Source organism: Rana temporaria, chromosome 2 (assembly GCF_905171775.1).
Source record: "Rana temporaria chromosome 2, aRanTem1.1, whole genome shotgun sequence".
Lineage (NCBI taxonomy): Eukaryota > Metazoa > Chordata > Amphibia > Anura > Ranidae > Rana > Rana temporaria.
In genome coordinates, this window is record NC_053490.1 from 362,249,232 (window position 1) to 362,271,761 (window position 22,530).

General features: G+C 42.6%; 1 protein-coding gene across 3 annotated transcripts in view; it reads left to right on the plus strand.

The window, feature by feature from the left end:
- EPS8L3 (EPS8 like 3) overlaps positions 1-22,530 on the plus strand; it is a 195,628-nt gene that overhangs the window by 92,248 nt on the left and 80,850 nt on the right. For all 3 annotated transcript variants that reach the window (XM_040337634.1, XM_040337633.1, XM_040337632.1), the window contains exon 11: positions 6,678-6,748. In XM_040337634.1, coding sequence (XP_040193568.1) covers positions 6,678-6,748 — 71 coding nt within the window. The remainder of the gene's footprint in view (positions 1-6,677; positions 6,749-22,530) is intronic.

The window sequence follows — 22,530 nt, forward strand, 5'->3', positions numbered from 1 at the left end:
CCCGAGTGATTTGACACTATATTGTCTACTATTACTACTACTGCTGCTGCTCAGTCACGACACCTATGTCACGAGTTATTTGCCACTATATACTACTATTACCACTGCTGCTGCTGCTGTTCATGGCACCTCTTTCCCGAGTGATTTGACACTATATTGTCTACTATTACTACTACTGCTGCTGCTCACGACACCTATGTCACAAGTTATTTGCCACTATATACTACTATTACCACTGCTGCTGCTGTTCATGGCACCTCTTGCCCGAGTGATTTGACACTATATTGTCTACTATTACTACTACTGCTGCTGCTCAGTCACGACACCTATGTCACGAGTTATTTGCCACTATATACTACTATTACCACTGCTGCTGCTGCTGTTCATAGCACCTCTTGCCCGAGTGATTTGACACTATATTGTCTACTATTACTACTACTGCTGCTGCTCAGACACCTATGTCACGAGTTCTTTGCCACTATATACTACTATTACCACTGCTGCTGCTGCTGTTCATGGCACCTCTTTCCCGAGTGATTTGACACTATATTGTCTACTATTACTACTACTGCTGCTGCTCAGTCACGACACCTATGTCACGAGTTATTTGCCACTATATACTACTATTACCACTGCTGCTGCTGTTCATGGCACCTCTTGCCCGAGTGATTTGACACTATATTGTCTACTATTACTACTACTGCTGCTGCTCAGACACCTATGTCACGAGTTCTTTGCCACTGTATACTACTATTACCACTGCTGCTGCTGCTGTTCATGGCACCTCTTTCCCGAGTGATTTGACACTATATTGTCTACTATTACTACTACTGCTGCTGCTCAGTCACGACACCTATGTCACGAGTTATTTGCCACTATATACTACTATTACCACTGCTGCTGCTGCTGTTCATGGCACCTCTTGCCCGCGTGATTTGACACTATATTGTCTACTATTACTACTACTGCTGCTGCTCAGACACCTATGTCACAAGTTCTTTGCCACTATATACTACTATTACCACTGCTGCTGCTGCTGTTCATGGCACCTCTTTCCCGAGTGATTTGACACTATATTGTCTACTATTACTACTACTGCTGCTGCTCACGACACCTATGTCACGAGTTATTTGCCACTATATACTACTATTACCACTGCTGCTGCTGCTGTTCATGGCACCTCTTGCCCGCGTGATTTGACACTATATTGTCTACTATTACTACTACTGCTGCTGCTCAGTCACGACACCTATGTCACAAGTTATTTGCCACTATATACTACCATTACCACTGCTGCTGCTGCTATTCATGGCACCTCTTTCCCGAGTGATTTGACACTATATTGTCTACTATTACTACTACTGCTGCTGCTCAGACACCTATGTCACGAGTTATTTGCCACTATATACTACTATTACCACTGCTGCTGCTGCTGCTGTTCATGGCACCTCTTTCCCAAGTGATTTGACACTATATTGTCTACTATTACTACTACTGCTGCTGCTCACGACACCTATGTCACGAGTTATTTGCCACTATATACTACTATTACCACTGCTGCTGCTTCTCTTCATGGCACCTCTTGCCCAAGTGATTTGACACTATATTGTCTACTATTACTACTACTGCTGCTGCTCAGTCACGACACCTATGTCACAAGTTATTTGCCACTATATACTACTATTACCACTGCTGCTGCTGCTGCTTTTCATGGCACCTCTTTCCAGAGTAATTTGACACTATATTGTCTACTATTACTACTACTGCTGCTGCTCACGACACCTATGTCACAAGTTCTTTGCCACTATATACTACTATTACCACTGCTGCTGCTGCTGTTCATGGCACCTCTTTCCCGAGTGATTTGACACTATATTGTCTACTATTACTACTACTGCTGCTGCTCAGTCACGACACCTATGTCACAAGTTATTTGCCACTATATACTACTATTACCACTGCTGCTGCTGCTGCTTTTCATGGCACCTCTTTCCCGAGTGATTTGACACTATATTGTCTACTATTACTACTACTGCTGCTGCTCAGTCACGACACCTATGTCACAAGTTATTTGCCACTATATACTACTATTACCACTGCTGCTGCTGCTGTTCATGGCACCTCTTTCCCGAGTGATTTGACACTATATTGTCTACTATTACTACTACTGCTGCTGCTCAGACACCTATGTCACAAGTTCTTTGCCACTATATACTACTATTACCACTGCTGCTGCTGCTGTTCATGGCACCTCTTTCCCAAGTGATTTGACACTATATTGTCTACTATTACTACTACTGCTGCTGCTCACGACACCTATGTCACGAGTTATTTGCCACTATATACAACTATTTCCACCGCTGCTGCTGCTGTTCATGGCACCTCTTGCCCGAGTGATTTGACACTATATTGTCTACTATTACTACTACTGCTGCTGCTCAGTCACGACACCTATGTCACAAGTTATTTGCCACTATATATTACTATTACCACTGCTGCTGCTGCTGTTCATGGCACCTCTTTCCCGAGTGATTTGACACTATATTGTCTAGTATTACTACTACTGCTGCTGCTCACGACACCTATGTCACAAGTTATTTGCCACTATATACTACTATTACCACTGCTGCTGCTGCTGTTCATGGCACCTCTTTCCCGAGTGATTTGACACTATATTGTCTACTATTACTACTACTGCTGCTGCTCACGACACCTATGTCACAAGTTATTTGCCACTATATACTACTATTACCACTGCTGCTTCTGCTGTTCATGGCACCTCTTTCCCGAGTGATTTGACACTATATTGTCTACTATTACTACTACTGCTGCTGCTTAGACACCTATGTCACGAGTTCTTTGCCACTATTTACTACTATTACCACTGCTGCTGTTCATGGCACCTCTTTCCCGAGTGATTTGACACTATATTGTCTACTATTACTACTACTGCTGCTGCTCACGACACCTATGTCACAAGTTATTTGCCACTATATACTACTATTACCACTGCTGCTGCTGCTGTTCATGGCACCTCTTTCCCGAGTGATTTGACACTATATTGTCTACTATTACTACTACTGCTGCTGCTCAGACACCTATGTCACGAGTTATTTGCCACTATATACTACTATTACCACTACTGCTGCTGTCAAGTCTTGCCCAAGTGTTTAGATGCTATCTAGTACTATTACCACTACTGCTTGTAAATGTTGCCTGTGTGATAATTACATTATATTTTAATACTACTGCTGCTGCCTTCATGCTGAGTAATGCTTCATGACCTCTCTGGCACAGCGGATCCACCAACAGCCTCCGCTACAAGCTACCAGACCGGATCGTAACAGCAAGTGTGACTAAAACACTGAACTTTATGTTAAACCCTGGTTTGCGGCCTTTATACTGCAACCATTAGCCTGTCTGCAAGAGCAAATCTGCACTCTCTCTCTCTTTCTCGCGCTCTCTCTCTATATCTATATATATATTGTAGCTTTTGTTATATTAATTTTTCAACAGTTTAGTTTGTGTTAGTAGTGTCTGTGTCCATGTATTTTAGTTTGTCTTAGGTTTGTGTTAAATAAAATAATAGTATAAAATGTTTTTGGTTATTATGAAGTTAGATGTGTTGATGTTGATGTTGATGTTGATGTGTTAGATGTGAAGTTAGATGTGTTGAAAAACCTAACAATCTCAATAAGAAAGGAAACATTTTAAAAGAATACAATTTTTTATTAAAAGAAAAAAAAAATGTACATGTAATTTTGCATGAGCTTGTGAAGCTCAGCCACCGCGTCCAAATTCTTCCTCTGCTGTTGCTCCAGCTGTTGGTTTTGGAGGTCTAATATCCGCATTTTCCGACGATTTGAGAGGATTTTATCATTGGTCCTCTGGATGAGAATGTGGTTTTCTTCTATCTTTTTGAAAACTGTTAGGATATAAGAAAAAAAAATTAGGATTTCAAAGACCGTTACCAAATAAATAAAATATTTATGTTGCTTATTAAACAATCCTTATCATGTCTATACAATTGTTATGTGTCTAGCACATATACTTCTATCATAAATACCATATTATTGTTCTGAAATCTGACGGGTGTGCTTTAAATGCTGTCCATTTTTATATCTACATCTTATTGTTGAAATGTTATTAATCTTTGTGCACATATTTACCCTCCTGGATGGGGCTCACAGGAACCGTCTTATCCTCCTGCTCCTCTTCTCCATCACCCGATTCACCAGGAGTTTGGGGGGGGGTTGCAGCTCCTCCTCTTGCTCCTCAACAGGAGCTGGGGGTGGTAAACACTGGGAGGGCCCTGGCTGCTCCTCATCCCTCTCCTCCTGTGCATCCTCCTCCTGCTCCTCCTGTGCATCCTCCTCCTGCTCCTCCTCTTAATGCTCCTCCTCCTCCTCTGCGGCCTGTCGCCTTGTGCGCTTGGGGCGCACAGATGGTAGAGGAGCTCCTATAATAACACAATGTTCATATATGTAAAAATGATTTCTAATAACGTATGCAAATTCTGTGTACTATGCTGTATTGTATATGAATACAAATTTATTTATATAGACAGTTAACCAATGGGATAATGTTATATTAAAGGGTCTTGCTGGCACTACAGGGGACTGAGTGTGAGCTGGGCTGCCACCATGGTAAAATTAGCTGTTTGTGTTTCCTTTGTATTATTCTGACGATCTCATGTTAAAAAAAGGGCCTGATGGAGTACACGGGATTACTATGATAACCCCACGCCTAGCACAGGAATTTAGTGGTAATTGAGTTATAAAATACCACCCCTTTCCTTTTAACCCACCACACCACCACTTTAATTCCATGGTTTAACTTGATGGAATAATGATAGAAAAGGGGGAGAATGTTTCAATTCCCCCTTTTTTTTCATGGGAAAGCGACAGGACTTAATAAAATTAGTAGTGACGGTTTCAAGTTCCCCTTTTGGGAACCTAATAGGGCTCTTTAGGTGTAAGCTGGTCCTCACGTGGCCTAGTTAGCTGGAAAACGTGTTTTTCCCATTTTTTTTGTGAGCACGAGGTGATCACGCGGCCTACACATGCTTTTCCCGCACTTTTTAGGCCTGTGGGCCTGGTACCAGTTGGTTCTGGAAAAATCCAGTGTTAGTTAGGGGTATATAAGTAGGGTTCCGTCAGTCTTGCTCTCAGTCTCCTCAGTAGACAGGACTGTGGTGTTCCCCAACCCCCCCCTTTTTTCTTTTCTTTTTGTCGCGGCTGCTAATTATGTGGGATGGTCACCTTTGTTTTTTTTGTTTTTTTAAATTAAATTATACTAAGGGGGACAAATCTGTTTAGTTTAGTTGTTGTTGGATACATTTTAAAGTTGGAATATATTTATGTACAGCCTGAGCCGTAGTGACTAGGCTGTTTTTTAAGTTATTAAAGTATTTATTTAAAATATATGTCTGAAATCCAATAATAAAGCAGCCTCGGCCAGTATTAGTCCAATAATGGTGTGTCTTGTTTATTTAGTTTAATTATAGTTAATAAGTGTTCCTGTCTGCTGTCCCATGTCTTTTTTCAACAGTACTATGAATACCTTGGGTGGTGATATATGTTACCACAACATGGCATCTGGGTTAACAACATCTGCCCTAAGGTTAATTACATATGACCTTACATAACTGTCACCAATAACTTACCTGGATGAAATTCATCTCGGATCTGTGTGACCCAGGCCATGTGGCCCCTCTTTAGGTCAGACCACTTTTTTAGGATGGCCATGTGGTCATGTGTGCGGCCATGGACTTTCCGTAACTCCCGCAATAGGGAGCGGACTATTTTTTTTTGTCCTGCTGGCTCCGGATTTCATCATATCCCTGTTGCAGGAACCTCTGCAAGATGAAGAACAAAGTATATTATAATACTTTTGTTTAAACCCTTATGGATATATGACGTAAATGTATGGTATTTAACAATTGGAAGCATTCTCGCCTTATTAATCACTGACAGGGGTAACATGACAGATTTTATATCTTGCCATTTTGGTCGCCACCTTTGCCTAATGCCTAAATACACATTTACCAACCAGGGTGTCTGCAGCTGTCCAGGCATGCTGGGAGTTGTAGTTTTGCAACAGCTGGAGACACACTGTTTGGGAAATACTAATATCTGATCTTATATCCTAACTTTTAAACTAGTCTAAAATGCAGTTAAAGATAATGAAATAACAGTGGTGAAATTACTTACACTAATCAGCAGTTTTTCCTCACTGGATGAAAAGTTACTCCCCACCATCTTCGCTTCGCTGGGCAGCACAAAATAGCGATCCGAAAATCGACTGGCAAAGATCCAGGAAATGATCTTCTTTCTCGCGTGTTATTCGCGCGCATGCGAGGACGAGAATTTCGCAATCAATTTCGCATGCGCATTAGCGAAATTTCGCAAAAAAAATTTTTTGTTTAAAATATCACGAATATTCGATTTTAGCGAATATTTCACGAATATTCGTCTATATATTCGTGATATATCGCGAAATCGAATATGGCGTATTCCGCTCAACACTACTTAAAAGTTAGGTATGTCTGTACTGCAACATAACTGTGTGAATCTGGCCAAAGAGTTTAAAAGAGCTACCCTCTCTCAGAAATAAGTAGAACAGTGTATATGACTTCTAATCTCTTGTATTTCTCCCTCTTGTTTCTGTATCAAAAGGAAAATCTGCTATTCCAGAATCAGATTTTTTTGACTGTCTTCAGAAGATAAAATACGCTTTTAATTTATTGGTGAGTATACATATATAACAACTCACCAGCATACAAACACTAGTGGATGACACTTAAAGTGATACTAAAGCTTCAATTTTTTTTTTTTAAATAACAAACATGTCATATTTACCTCCACTGTGCAGTTAGTTTTGCACAGAGTGGCCCGATCCTCCTGTTCTGGGGTCCCACGCCGGCTCTCGTGGCTCCTCCCCACATTAGATAACCCAATCTGGGAAGCTCTTACCCGAGGGGGTTACCATGCGGGCACACTCCTGTGTCATACACTCGGTGTCCATAGACTTGACATTAAGGTAAAAAAACACATAGGTTTAGAAACCCTTTAAGGTACTAAGCAACAGCAAAAACTAATATCACCAGCAAAACTAATAACAAACTTGATATGCATACACAGAAAGTACATCATACCTGATCGGCGCTTCGGTTTTTATAAATCACAATCCATATTTTTGTTGGTGATCTAAGAATCCCAGCCTATGATTATTATTGAGTGAACTGAGTGTGGTTTGCATGCCATTTGCCAAATGAAAAAAATCTGAAAAAATTGCCAAAATTAGTTCCCTATGTGGAAGAAAAATGTATTTTAGCGATTTGGCGGCAATAGTAACGTCCGAATCGGTGCAACGTCACACTTGCGGCTCCGCACCAATTCACAAAAGTAGTTTCTGTACTTCTTTTGGCGACTTTGGGGTGCGATTTCCATAGACATCTGTGCAGCACAGAGGTCCCTGAAATCGCCCCCGATGTCGGGACTGACGCGGTAATGAAATTTTGCAAGTTTAGCTGAACTCACACAATTTCATTCCCGCTGTCAGTGTGAACCTGGGCTTTCTCTAGACCAGTGGTCTCCAAACTATGGCCCGGGGGCCAGATGTGGCCCTTTGCTTGCTTTTACCTGGCCCTTGGGGCCATAATTCCCCCCCAATGACACCAATGAAGGGGCACAATTCCTCCCAATGAGACCAACAATGGGGCCCAATGACATCCAATAATGGGGCACAATTTCTCCCAATGAGACCAACAATGTGGCTCAATGACACCCAATAATGGGGCACTATTCATCCCAATAAGAGCAACAATGGAGCCCAATGACACCCAATAATGGGGCACTATTCCTCCCAATGAGACCAACAATTGGGCCCAATGACACCCAATAATGGGGCACATTTCCTCCCAAATGAGATCAACAATGGGGCCCAATGACACCCAATAATGGGGCCCAATGACACCCAATAATGGGGCACAATGGGGTCCAATGAGACCCAATGATGGGGCACAATTACTTCCACTGATGTCTGGACTTTTTCTACTACCGATGGTCACAGTCCGGCCCATCCCCCCCCTAAAGTCTGAAGGACAGTAAACCGGCCCTTTGTTTAGAAAGTTTGGAGATCCCTGCTCTAGACATAAAGGGATTGATGTACTAAAACTGAAAAATCTGGTGCAGCTGTGCATGATAGCCAATCAGCTTATAACTTCATCTTGTTCGATGAAGCTTTGAAAAAAATGGAAGCTGATTGGTTTCTTTGCAGAGCTGCACTAGATTTTGCAGATAGCTAAAGGGCCTATACAATTTCTTTGTAGGACTTAAGCCTCGTACACACAGTATGAAAATCAGAATGGGAATGTCGGAAATTAGCATAGAGAGAGATAAAAGGGAAAGAAAGGAGAACAAAGAGAAAGAGTGGCACATCCTAAAATGTACCATAAGGGGTTTTATTACTGTACTAGTGGAAGAGATTCAGGAAAAGCTAAATGTCCGTGGGTTAGGGGCGCAAATTACTTGTCTTCCCTTGGATGCTGACAACCCACGCTACGAAAATAATTTTACTGTTAGGGGTCCCCATAACTTGGAAAAATTTTTATCAAGAGGTCACGGCACTAGAAACATTGAGAACCACTGGTCTAGGGTTTAGCTCCTTATGCCCAAATCACAGTTTTTAAAAAGGCCCTATTAAAGAAAAATTTGTTTAAATTGGTTTACTAGTTCTCACGGTTTTAACTGTTCCTCCAAAAAAATTACAAATGGAGAAGATAGAAAATATAAGATATAGAAGGATCTGCAGAGAAATGTCTGATCTCTTAGCAGAGACAGATTTTGTTTTAGGGTTTATTATATGTAAGAGCAGAGCTTTTTTTCTCAGAAAATAGGTGCAGGAACTCAACCACGACCCCGTTCAGATTTCACAAACAGTAGAAGGGTCTTAAAGGGGCATTAAATACCAGGATTGCATTACATACAGAGTGTAGAGTTCAGGGGGTTACACACAGAATGCAGAGCTGTTGCTTTTAAACACAGAAGCCAGACTTCTGTGTTTACAAGTGATTGTGGTGAGCAGGCACCAAAGGGTCTGAGCCAGAGGTAGTGGAACTGAGTTCCCCCAAGTTCCCCCTGAAAAAAAGCCCTGTGTAAGAGAAGTGGATGAGCAATTCCCCTTCTACCACCTGAATTCTGTTTACAGATTTGCTTGCAATAAAATGACAACCTGCTACCAGATATCTTTAGTTCCTAACATGCATGGGAAATGTATAGACCCTGGTGCATAGCTGACCATTGATACCAATCATTAATATGAGCGGCATAAAGCTTTCGTGAGTTAGGCTGGGTTCAAACTGCAGGCGGATGCGTCCCTGTTTTCTGTTTCAGGGACAAATCAGGGCTGATTTTTTGCCTGAATTCGGCCCTGAAACAGATCCAAGGACGCACAGGACTCCTGTGCAAGCCACTCCGCGACTCTATAGAGAGCTGGTCACAATCTTCTGTCATGCAAATTTGATGCAGGCAAATCCACATCCAATTCGCATTAGTGTGAACCCAGCCTTACAGTCTGTGGGGAGCGGTGTTTCACTGAAGTCACAAGATGGAAGAGGAATTCATTACCCCTTTGGTTTGGGACTGAAGAGTTAGATTTGGTCTATTTATCACCTTTTAACTCACGTGGTTGACTTTCATTCCTTTTTGTTGTTTATTTTATTGTTATGCTCTTATCATAGCACTACTTTTATTTGAGTTGTTTGTCAATATATTATTGTAAGGTTTAAGATGGCAGCAGTGATATATAAGTGGGCGTATATGTTTTTTGTGTATGCTTTTTGTTTGATATACACATAGTTCAAAAGAGTTTCCTTTTACAAGGGTAGATTTTGTTCAGTGATGCGTAGGAACCTTTGGCGAAATTAAAGTATTACAAAAATTGAATAGATTTGTCACTGTCCCCGGACTGAGGCCTCATACACACGACCGGGTTTCTCTGCAAAAACCAGCAAGAAAACTGCTTCTTGCCGAGATTCCCGTTCGTGTGCACAAGGCATTCGGGTTTCTCGTCTGGAAATCTGGCCAGAATCTCGACGAGAAAAAAAGAGAACCTGCTCTCTTTTTTCTCGTCAAGATTCTTGCTGGCCTGTTTCCCGACGATAAACCCGAGAGTGTGTATACTGAGGCCGGGTACTCACGACCAAACATGTACAGTGAAAGCGGTCCGTCGGACCGTTTTCACCGTACATGCCTGCCAGAGGGCTTCTGTACGATGGTTGTACACACCATCGTACAGAAGTCCGCGCGTAAACAATACGCGGGGCGTGTCCGCGTCGTCGCCGCGACGATGACGCGGCGATGACAGGGAGACGTGGGCGGGCCTGCCATTTAAAGGCTTCCACGCATGCGTCGAAGTCATTCGACGCATGCGAGGGACGGCGGGCGCCTGGACATGTACGGTAGGTCTGTACTGACGACCGTACATGTCCGAGCGGGCAGGATTCCAGCGGACGGTTTTAAAACAAGTCCAGGAATATTTGCCCGCTGGGAAAAGGCCGGGCGGGCAAATGTTTGCTGGAATTCGGCCCGCTCGCGCCTACACACGACCAAACATGTATGCTGAAACTGGTCCGCAGACCAGTTTCAGCATACATGTTTGGTCGTGTGTACGGGGCCTTACCTGTCGCCGTGGAAACCCACGCATGCTCGAAATGACTTTGACGCATGCGCTGTAGCTTCCACGGCAGTGGCATCTTAAGAGCATTATAGGCCCCCGGGCAATACAGTGCACTGGGGCCCTGTCTACACAATCACACACGAGGATTTTTTACTGACAAAAACCATGATCTTTACTGGCAACCAGAGACTACCTTCCGTAGAGGAAATACACTAAGGTAAGGTGGGGTCACTAATATAGGAGGGGGGAACCTTTATATCAGTGCCCCCTTACATTTTTGTATTAACTCCCCCCTTACATCAGCAACCCCCTGCCCCTTAGACTGGCCTGGCGGCGCTGTCACTGACCTCCTCTCAGGTGCACCGTGCAATGCTCAGTCAGATGGCTCCAGCTTGGCTGCTCTGGTTTTATCCTATAGTCTGCTGTCTGACTTCTCCTGTGACCCCCATCCCAGTAGCGCTCCCATTCTTGACTCTTCTCCAGACTCCCCCTCAGGGACTGTAGACATGATACAGTAGATGGTCAGAGACTGCAGACATGGTACAGGAGATGGTCAGAGGCTGGTGGACATGGTACAGGAAATGATCAGGGGCTGACCACTGCCCCCCACCCCCGATCTCTTTTGCAAGCTGCAGTCAGCCACTCACCTTACGACACCGACTGTACTGGCTGGGGGCTGGGCAGGTTGCAGGCTCACGAAAACCGGCACTGGCGACAGGGGTCCGACTCTGCCGCACTCTGCTTCAAGCCTGCTGTGCTGTCTGCTCTGTCTACTCCACGAGTCACCACGATGCTCCATCCATCAACCCTCAGCTGCTTTTTTTTTTAAGTTTGGCGGGCGGCGCCGGCGGTGTGGCTGAGGTCATCATCGGCAGACAGGCAGCACTCCTGGAGGATCAAATCTGCTCAGCAATTTCTGCAAACTGCGCATGTGCAGTTCTGACCCGCCGCTCTCCGCAATTTTTTACTGGGGTCGCTGGGCAGGTGGGGCCCCCCAGGCAAGTGTGGCCCCCGGGCAACTTCCCAGCGTGCCCAATGGAAAAGATGGCCATGTTCCACGGTATAGGTAGGGTGAAGCAAGATGGCGGCGATGGCATAGAATGTGACAAGCGCATGCTCGTCATATGCAATGACTTCACCGCGTTTTTTTCCTTTCAAGAGAACCGCGGTTCTTTTGAAATGAAAGTCGGTACACTCCAGCGGCAAGAGTTTCTTGCCAAGAATCTCATCATGAAAAACGACTGTTTTTTCCTGACGAGATTCTCGAATGTGTGTACGAGGCCTTACAGTTAGTTCTCTGGGAATCCATGCCCATGTATTTTTTGTTCTTCAAAAGCAGCCATGAAGAGATAGAAAACAACCAGGGCTGGCCTTAGGTTAAAAAAACAAATTAACAATGTAATCACATACGGCAATAATATATCATGCTCTACAAACTGACATAATATAATGAACAATCACTGGTACATTACACCCAGCATGTATTTCAGCTTGTTCAAGTCTTATAATTAGATTGGCCAGAATGTGGAATTCCCTTCCTCATGCCGTGGGCTCAACAATAGTTTCCTTGTCAAAATATTTTATTATGAAGTATAAAAAGAAATATACAAATAACATAGAGTAAATATAGTACTATCAGGTGAAAGAAGCTCAGTTACACTTATTCAATAACATATTGGTGTAAGCTAAAGAAAAAATAATTGTACAATATCAGGTTAGGTATTATGTTGTTGTCACTGATAAATTTCAAAGATATATGAATAATATATGTTCTATAGAAGCAACAACCATGTTATGGATATACATAACCTGTGAAATTGTTGTTAAAATAAAAGCAAGAGCTTCAAAATCATAGTGGAGATCTTAAATACATCAAAAAAAAATAATGGAAAAAAAAATAAAAAAAGGGAAGAACGGGGAGAAGAAGAAAAGGGAAGAAGGAAGAGAGGAAAAGTCTGTGAGATCAGGCCCAGAGCCACCGCTGCAACTAGGAAAATGATGATATAGATCTCATTGTCTCAGCTACCAAGGCAATAGAATTTTGTTGTCAAAAGATGAAGGCATGGCATATTTAATCCAGGGCTTCCACACTTTTTCAAACTTATGGATCATGTCCATTTCAATAGCTATCATCTTGGCATGGGTCATAGCGTTGTTCATCCTAGCCATTACTTCATTCACGACTAGTTCAGGAGATTTCCAAGCCTTTGCTAATGTTTGTTTAGCTGCTGTGAAAAGTTGCAATAGCAGTTTAAATTGAATATGCGTTATACTTTCTGGTTTCAAATTGAGTATTGCCATCGCTGGGTCTGGAGGAATTGTCTTACCTAACACTTTAGAAGCGATTTTAAAAAGTTCCATCCAAAATATTTAAGCTTTTGGACATGACCACCAAATATGAAATTGTATTTCCAACTCCGTGCATCCTCAAAAGCATTTTGTGGAATAATTTAGCAGGTATTTCGCTACCCTTGCTGGTACAAGGCACTTTGTAATTAGCCTCAACCGCCAATATGTTAGGGGAGGCTGATTTTATTGATGACCATATTTGGTTCCATTCTGAACTATCTCATTTTCGTTGTAAGTCCTCCTCCCATTTCCGGACATAGTGTGGCTTGTCTGTGTCAACATGGACCAGCAAATGAGAATATAAGGCGGATATTGTTCCCCTAGTATGTGGGTCTTTCTTGTAGATGGCTTTGGAACTGGTCAGTTGAGTTAGTGGGGTTGAAGTACTGGTATTTAATAATGGTGTGATTTTTTTTTTATTTGGAGGTATCTAAATAGTTCTGAATGTGTTAAACCGTAAGTTTCGCAAAGGGTTGGGAAAGAGATAAATGATGAAGAATTTTCAAATATGTACATATATAGGACATCCCAAGAAATCCAATCCAAAAGATTTAGGAGAGACCCATGCAGGATAGAATGCAGGATTTTTGTAGAATGAAAGTAAAGGGTTATGTAAGGATTGTAGTTGGCTTTTAATTTTAGATCTATCCCAAAGGGTGATGAAGTGTTTAGTAATGGGATTCTTTTGCGTGGGTCCAGAGTAAATTGGAGATTGAAATAGGATCGCATTTGGAAGCTTCAGTTAATACCCATAATGGAATTTCATTGTGGGCATGGTATTTAGTGAGACTTGCTATATTTGTGCCGCCCTATAGTAGCATGCAAAATTTGGACAGACTAATGCCGCGTACACACGATCATTTTTCGGCATGAAAAAAAACAATGTTTTTCGGCATGTAGAAAAAACGAAGTTTTTCCAACTTCATTATTAAAACGACGTTGCCCACACACCATCGTTTTTTAAAAATGCTCTAGCAAAGCGCGGTGACGTATAACACGTAGAACGGCACTAAAAAGGGGAAGTTCTATGCGTATGACGCCACCCTTGGGGCTGCTTTAGCTGATTCCGTGTTAGTAAAAGACGATTCGCGCTTTTCTGTCTGCTACAGCGTGATGACTGTGCTTACTCCATTATGAACGGTAGTTTTATCAGAACGAGCGCTCCAATCTCATAACTTGCTTCTGAGCATGCGCGGGTTTTTAATGTCGTTTTAGCCCACACACGATCATTTTTTACAACCCGAAAAACGACATCATTTAAAACGTCGTTAAAAATGCAGCATGTTCGAATTTTTTTTTTACGTTTTTCAGAACCCGAAAAATGATGTGAAGCCCACACATGATAATTTTAAATGACATTTTTTTAAAACAACGTTTTTTTCATGCCGAAAAATGATCGTTTGCTTTTGGAAGATAAAGTTTGATTCACGGTTTGGAAGAGCCCCATATGAATGATGATGTTTTTTTCTGTATTATTCTCAGTGTACTGGTATCGAAATTGGTAAGACTCTGAACAAATATAATATTTTTGGTGATATCGTCATTTTTATGGCGTTAATTCTTCCCAACCATGTAAATGGGAGATGGGCCCAAGAATTCATTAGATTTGATAGGTGTTTCAAGATCGGAGGGTTGTTGTAAGAGAATAAATCTGGGAAGGATGCTGTAAGTAGTATTCCTAAGTATGGGAGTGCCCTATCTGTCCATGTGTAGGGGAGACCCGCTTTTGCTGCCGACAGCTCAATATTTGAAAGAGATATGTTTAGTGCTAAAATTTTCTTGGGATTAATAGATAAGCCTGAAAATGTAGCAAAATTGTTAAGAATTGGGATAAGATTAGGACCTGATACTTGTGGGGATGACAGAAACAAGAGGATATCGTCTGCAAATAGACAGATTTTGTGTTGATAACCTCCTATTTCAATTCCTGTGATAGTGGGTTCTGATCTGATTATTTGTGCAAGCGGTTCTTTGAGGAGGGTGAATAGTAAAGGGGAGAGTGGGCAACCTTGTCTTGTTCCTCTCTCAATATCAAAAGGATCAGACCTGTATCCCGCATACCTTACATATGCTCTTGGATTATTGTATAGTGCTTTAATCCAGTTCATAACGTTTGGGCCAAAGCCCCCTTTCTGTAAGTTGTAAGTCAAGTAAGGCCAGGATACCGAGTCAAAGGCCCTTCTAACATCGAGAGAGAGAAAACAATTTGCGCAAAGAGGACTGCTAAGAGGACTGCTCTGCGTACATTGTCGCCTGCTTGGCGTGATGGCATGAAGCCTACTTGGTCACAATGCATGAGTGTACAATGACTTTGTTTAGCCAGGTTGCTAAAATTTTCGCCAGTAACTTGATATCCATATTTAGCATGGAAATGGGGCGATAATTATCACTTAGGGCATCATCTGTTTGTGGCTTCAGAATCATACAGATGATAGCCAGCAAAGATTCATGTCTAAATGATTTGTTTTTTAATAGATCATTAAACGCTTCTGCAAGCATGGGGGAGAGAATGTCCCTATATGTTCGGTAATATAAAGCTGAGTAACCATCAGGCCCCATACACACCATAGAATCTATCCGCAGATAAATCCCATCAAATGGGTTTCTGCGGATAGATCCTATGGTGTGTACACGCCAACGGATATTTATCCGCAGATAAATCTCCCCTGGAATGGATTTCCAGCAGATAAATATTTGTCGACATGCACAGAATATCTATCTGCTGGAATCCATTCCAACGGATGGATCCGCTCGTCTGTACAGACTTACCGGATCCATCCGTCCAAAGGGATTCCCCGCACGCGCCGTAATGAATAGACGCATGCGTGGAATTCCTTATATGACAGCGTCACGCCCGTCGCCGCGTCATAATAGCGGCGACGGCGCGACACGTCATCGGCAGAGGATTTCAGCGCGGATTTCAATGCGATGGTGTGTACACGCCATCGCATAGAAATCCTCTGAAATCTTAGAGAGGATTTATCCGCGGATACGGTCCGCTGAACCTTATTCGCGGATAAATTCTATCGTGTGTATGGGGCCTCAGGACCAGGTCTCTTATTTATTTTTAATTATTTGATGGCTGCAGCTACATCATCGCTAGTGATAAATTTTTCTAATATAATTTTTTGAGATTCTGTCATCTGGGTTAGGTTAATTTGTGAGAAGAAAGAATCAGCTGCAGAGGGATTAAATGTATTTGTCCCTGTGTATTGGGTTTTTAAGTAAGTACTGAATTTCTGAACAATTTTTTGTGGATTGCTGGTATATATATTTTTGGCCAATTTAAGTTTGATAGGTTTGAAGGTTTTATTAATGGATTTTAATGCTTTTGCTAAGAATGTACCAGGTTTATTCGAATTTTACATAGAATGCATGATTGTTTTTTTTACGTATTATTTTATCTGCAGAATCAGTGAGAAAGAGGTCGTATTCTAGACGCGCTTTCTCTTAACAAGTTTTTGCAGAGGAAGTAGGGTTATTTTGAAAATTCATAAATGCTGCGTTAAATTCTGTCTCTAATTTTCGTGAGAGTGTTTTACGCTCTCGCTTAAGTATCCCTATTTGTTGTTGGAAAATTCCCCTTAGGACTGGCTTGTGCGCTTCCCAGAGTGTGAGTGAGGAGATTTCAGTGCTAGTATTGAATTTTAGTCTTTTAATGCTTGTTCAATTAGAATGTGGTGAGAAGGGTGTTTGAGTAGTGTATCCGGGAGGTACCAGGTTGGGTCATGTGCCTTAGGCAAGACAAGCAATAGTGGTACATAACGCATCATGGTCTGACCAGGGGATGGGGATCATGGTAGATGACAGTATTTCTGGAACCATACCTATTGTTAGGAATATATGGTCTATTCGACTAAATGTTTGATGTGGGTTAGAGAAATACGTGTAATTTCTTTATGATGGGTTGGATTCTCTCCAGGAATCAACCAAATTGTTATCTGGAAAGAAGCTGAGAAAGGGACCATTTGGATTGATATCATGATGGGGTATAAGGGGATCTGTCCAGAAATGGGAGGAGGACCTAATTGGAATCCCTGCATACAATAATTGATCCTTTTTTGTGTGTGCTTATGACTTAAAAGAGATGAGATAGAAATGGTAAAGGTTTAAGATTAGGGGCATAGTGGGAGACCACAGTTACTAACGGGGTATATCATGGACACTGCCGTAATAGATAACGGCCTTCTGGGTCTTTAATTTCTGAGTGCAATGTGAATGGAGTGGAGCGATGAAATGCTATGAGAGTACCTCGCTGTTTGGTATTAGCTGAGGTTGTTAATACTTGTGGGTAGGAGTTACAAAACAATTTGGGGGTTGAAGTCAGTGTAAAGTGTGTTTCTTGTAGGCACACAATGTGTGCTTTCTTTGCTTGAAATGACCAGAAGGCTTTCATGCGTTTTTGTGGCACATTAAGACCCTGGACATTTAGCAAAATAATGTTTAAAGGAGCCATGGTAACTGAACCAACAAGCCATTCTTACATGTTGCCTTAGTGCGGTGGTCACCCGGCCCAACATGCGCGGACAAAAAGAAAGGTAAAGGAGAAAGAGATCCAATACGATCTGTCTTAGGGAAAAAATAGAAAATGGAAGAGATTAAACCGCATATAAGTGCAATAAAAAAGAAGATTTAGAATTTATCCATGATGAGGGGTAAAACCCCTCCTCAGGGGACAAAAGGCCTTCGTCGAGTCCCCACATATTAATGTGGGAGTCCGAGGAAAGCAGAGTGAGGCGCACGGGACTTCCGTGCGCTGGGGTGCCGCCTAAAAGATAGAAATGTACACCCCGAGGATGTAGGATTGTTATCCCTAGTTATGTACATTAATGTCGTTTAAAATTTAGTAAATAATCACCCTGAAGAAAAAGAGAGGAAAGATTAAATATCTAGGCAGTATGTCCAGGGGATTAACTTTAGCATATAAAGTCAATCCAACATGGAAAGGCAACTAGGATAAGAACTAAATAAACTGCAAAACAAAAAAAAATTTACTTTTGGCTGCTTAACCTAAAGTCAATAAATGATGATAGTGATATGTCTCAATGCCGTTAGTTGCACAGCAGTAATATTTTGGATATATTATAAATAAACTGCTCACAGTTAGTGAGGGATCCTATGGTGTAAAAATAACAAGAAAAATAATTTAAAAAAACTATAGAACTCTGGGAGCAAAACAGTAACATCAAAATGTTTCTATAATATATATATATATATATATATATATATATATATATATATATATATATATATATATATATATATATATATATATATATATATATATATATATATATATATATAAGCAAACAAAAATATGCAAGTTAAAAAAGAGAAAAAACATTTTTTTCACATAGGAGTAGGAGAAAACCATTAATGATTCAAAAAGGAGGGGGGAAGAGAGGGAAATCAGGAAAGAGGAACAAGGGAAATGGGGAGAGAGGAGAAAGAGAGAAAGGATAAGGGAAAGAAGGTTAGAAACACGAGGATAGCACTTACATGGGCCGCATCTGTAAATATATAAAGAAGGAAACAATACCTAGCAGGTAGACATTGATGATCAGACTTTGAGGCCAAGGAAGTATGTTTTTAAAAAAAATGATTTAATAGCATATAAATTTACAAACAATAATACAATATAATTTACAGCAATTGACCACTGTACCTTCCTCAGAAGTCGCCAACGCACGTTTCGCCACGGGGCTTCTTCAGGACGGAGACGAGGAGTCTCCTGTACCCTGTGTACACCCTGGGACACAGACGCGGTGCCTTATCCAGCTGTATGGCCTCTATAAAACCCCAAATCTTCTGTGGGTGCTGCTAATCAAGGCCCTTTCTGACAGGGTTATTTGTGTGCGCCGTCTTGCTGTTGTCCCAGCAGGCCCAGGATCATATATGATAGTTTACTTGAATCTTTCCTGCGGCGCTCATTTTCAAGCCTTGATCTTTTTTTTGCCTTGATCTCTATTGGTTAATTCAAGATCGTGGTTCATGAAAACTTTTATTCAAGCTCATTATTGACCTTGACCTTTTCTACTTGTGCCGTATGTGCCTTCTTGATGCATCCGCTGGAGGACCATTCGTCATATAATTTTCTGTCTTTCTGCTAATCATGTACTCCTCGTCTTCGTCCTGAAGAAGCCCCGTGGCGAAACGTGCGTTGGCGACTTCTGAGGAACATACAGTGGTCAATTGCTGTAAATTATATTGTATTATTGTTTGTAAATTTATATGCTATTAAATAATTTTTTTTAAAAACATACTTCCTTGGCCTGAAAGTCTGATCATCAATGTCTACCTGCTAGGTATTGTTTTCTTCTTTATTGCCTCAGAATGAGACACATGATGTATAGAAGATGCTTCACGTAATCGTTGCTGCAGCATTCCCATTTATCAAATTGAGGTCATGGAGAGCTTGTTGGAGCTCTTCAGCTGTTCTGCAGGAGATTCTGGTTCCATGGTGTGTGAAACGTAAGGCGAGTGGGAAACCCCATTGGTATTTGATGTTGTGGCATTGGAGTTCCATTTACGATGGCTTCATTGCCTTTCTTTTAGAAATAGTTAATTGTGATAGATATGCAAAGAGCTGATAATTTTGCCCTGAAAAATGTGATTATTTTGTTCTCTGGCTGCATTTAAAAGTTGCTCTTTTGTACGGTAGAAGTGGAATTTTGCTATTATGTCACGAGGAAGGCCATCCATTTTTTTGGGCATAAGGGCCCTGTGTACTCTGTCTATCTCAAGTCTTTCAATCGGTATAACTGGTTGTAATTCTTGGCATAGCGCTGTTATTGTTGCTTGTGGGTCTATGACAGATCCAGGTATACCTCTGAAGCGCAAGTTAGACCTTCTGGCGCGATTTTCAAAGTCCTCTAATCTGTTGTGGAGTGTGCTATTTTCTTCTTTCAGATTTTCCATTTCTGACAGGTAATCTTGTGTAGTACTTTCTATTTCTTCCACTTTAAGTTCCAGTGCAGCAGTGCGGAGTCCCAATTCTCTGATTTCCTTGACTGCTTAGGCGCAATGATCCCAGGTACCCCTTACTACAAAATGATGTACATAAACCTTCCCCCTTGCCCCTTCATCCCAATACATAAACACTCTTACAACCATTAAGTTGGAAAGGGCAAGGCCACAGCTTTATTAAAGCAAACATAACGGTTCAACATTCAACATTTTATAACCAGTGCCAGGCACAATTCCAAAAGGGGGGAGGGCCTGTCCTTACCATAAGTGCTGGACAGGCCGCCTACTTCCGGTGTCCATAAAGGGCATGGCCCACTACCGCCATTTTCTGCTGGCAAGGTCAAGAAAACCGCAGCAAGCTGTGACATACCATAACAAAAAAAGGGGGCGGGAGGGTGGGCAGCACTTCCCAGCACGCTTCCAAAAAGACCCAGAATTCCCTGGGGCGATCCCTTTTATCTGAGCTCAGGCCCAACCCATCCCCCAACTAACCAATTCTTCCATGACCACCGCCTTGTCCAGTACCGGGCCATGCCCCCATCAGTCAAGGCTCTCTTTCCCTAAGGGGTTTAAGAGGCCTTCATGACTGCTGAGGTGCAATGATCCCAGGTACCCCTTACTACAAAATTATGTACATAAACCTTCCCCCTTGCCCCTTCATCCCAATAAATAAACACTTTTACAACCATTAAGTTGGAAAGGGCAAGGCCACAGCTTTATTAAAGCAAACATAACGTTTTCAACATTCAACATTTTTTAACCAGTGCCAGTCACAGTTGTACTGTGAGCACAATTCCAAAAGGGAGGGAGGGGCCTGTCCTTACCATAAGTGCTGGACAGGCCGCCTACTTCCGGTGTCCATAAAGGGCATGGCCCACTACGGCCATTTTATGCTGGCAAGGTCAAGAAAACCGGCACCGCCCGTCAGTGGCTAACTGACGGGGCGCCCATCGCAGCCAGTGCCTGTTCCACACCACGCTGAAGGCCCAGGTTAAAGATATCCAAGCCAATGTCATTCAGGTGGACACCGTCCGATCTCAGCAGATCGCCATTGGCACCCTCCAAATCCTTGTGTCGGATCACAAACCCTCCGATCTGGCAAACAAACTTGGAGACCTGGGAATTAACTTTTCGACTAAAGCGTTCCAGGCGTGGGCCAGGTATTACTCGAGTGCAACGCAATCGAGGCACGATTTCCGACTATACAAGTACTAAATTTGTAAACACTGCAAAACACTGGGCAATGTTGCTCTTGATCGCGGAAATCAAATCCACGGAACAGGCGTAACCAACGTCATTCCCACCGGCGTGTAGAACTAATACGATGGGGCCAGAAACGTGAGCACGAAGGCGCAAGAATTCCGGAAGGACCTGCGACCAGCGTAACCCACAGAGCCCGAGCCAACGGATCCTGACAAGACCATCGTCAAAACCCAAATTCTTGCCGCCATTCCGAGGCTGAAGTTCGAAAAAACCCATACCAGAAGCAGCGGTGGCAGCACCAATGCGAAACAAGTGGGTCACAAAATCGCGCGACGGAAGGCCCAATATATCAAGGCAAACAACGGAAAACCCTAAAAAATTGGAACCTGCTCAGGGACGAGGAATCTGCATGGACGAAAAAAGTGGGGGACGTGCATCCACGAAAGGGGAGGCTAATGCCACAGGACAAAATGGGCCACCACAAGGGTACAGAACAATCACCAATACACAGTGGTCGGAGACAGATACATCTTCAGCTAGAACGTCGCCCGCCGAGGACGTGGATTTTGACACCAGTTCGCCAATGCGAAAGGCCCTAAAGAACGCCCAAGAAAAAAACATGTGAAAAAGAAGCGTCTCAAACGAAGAGGAGCACATGGACGGCAGCAGAGAAAGGATACCGGAGAGGATCTGAAGGAAATCGGCCGCCGAGAATCAGGGAGATGGGTGACACGCCTCCAGCCCCCAAGTACTTGTCGGACCGAAAAGGTTTTTGTGAGGTCTTCCCACCCGAGGATTTGAAACCAGAAGGACAGTGCCGACGTGTTAGACGAAACCGTGGAACCCGAGGCACCTTTTTGCTGTAAATAAACCAGGTAAGTAAACAAAGCCATGCGTCTGTCGAGAGGGAAAGTAAACGAAAACTCACCGCCCGATGCTTGGACCCATTCGTCCCACACCCGACAGTATGACGACCATGTTCGCGGGGACAACGACGCCCAGAGGAGGTCTAGCAAACCTCGGAAACGAGTTTCCACAAGTAGATCGGACAGGGGAGGCCCTCCAGGGAAGCCGACGGAGCCAGGGAGCGAAATCGATCCACCTGCGAACGGGAGAGAGCATCAGTGATATCGTTAGCAACCCCGGGGACATGCTTGGCCCTAAAACAAATGTTAAAATGCAAACATTTTAAAACCAAAAAACGCAGCAGCGATACGACTGGAGGTGAGCTAGCTGACTGTCAGTTAATCACCGGCACCACGCTCATGTTGTCAGTCCAGAAAACGACTTGGTGGTCGCGCAACGGTCACCTCACAGCTCAATAGCGACAAT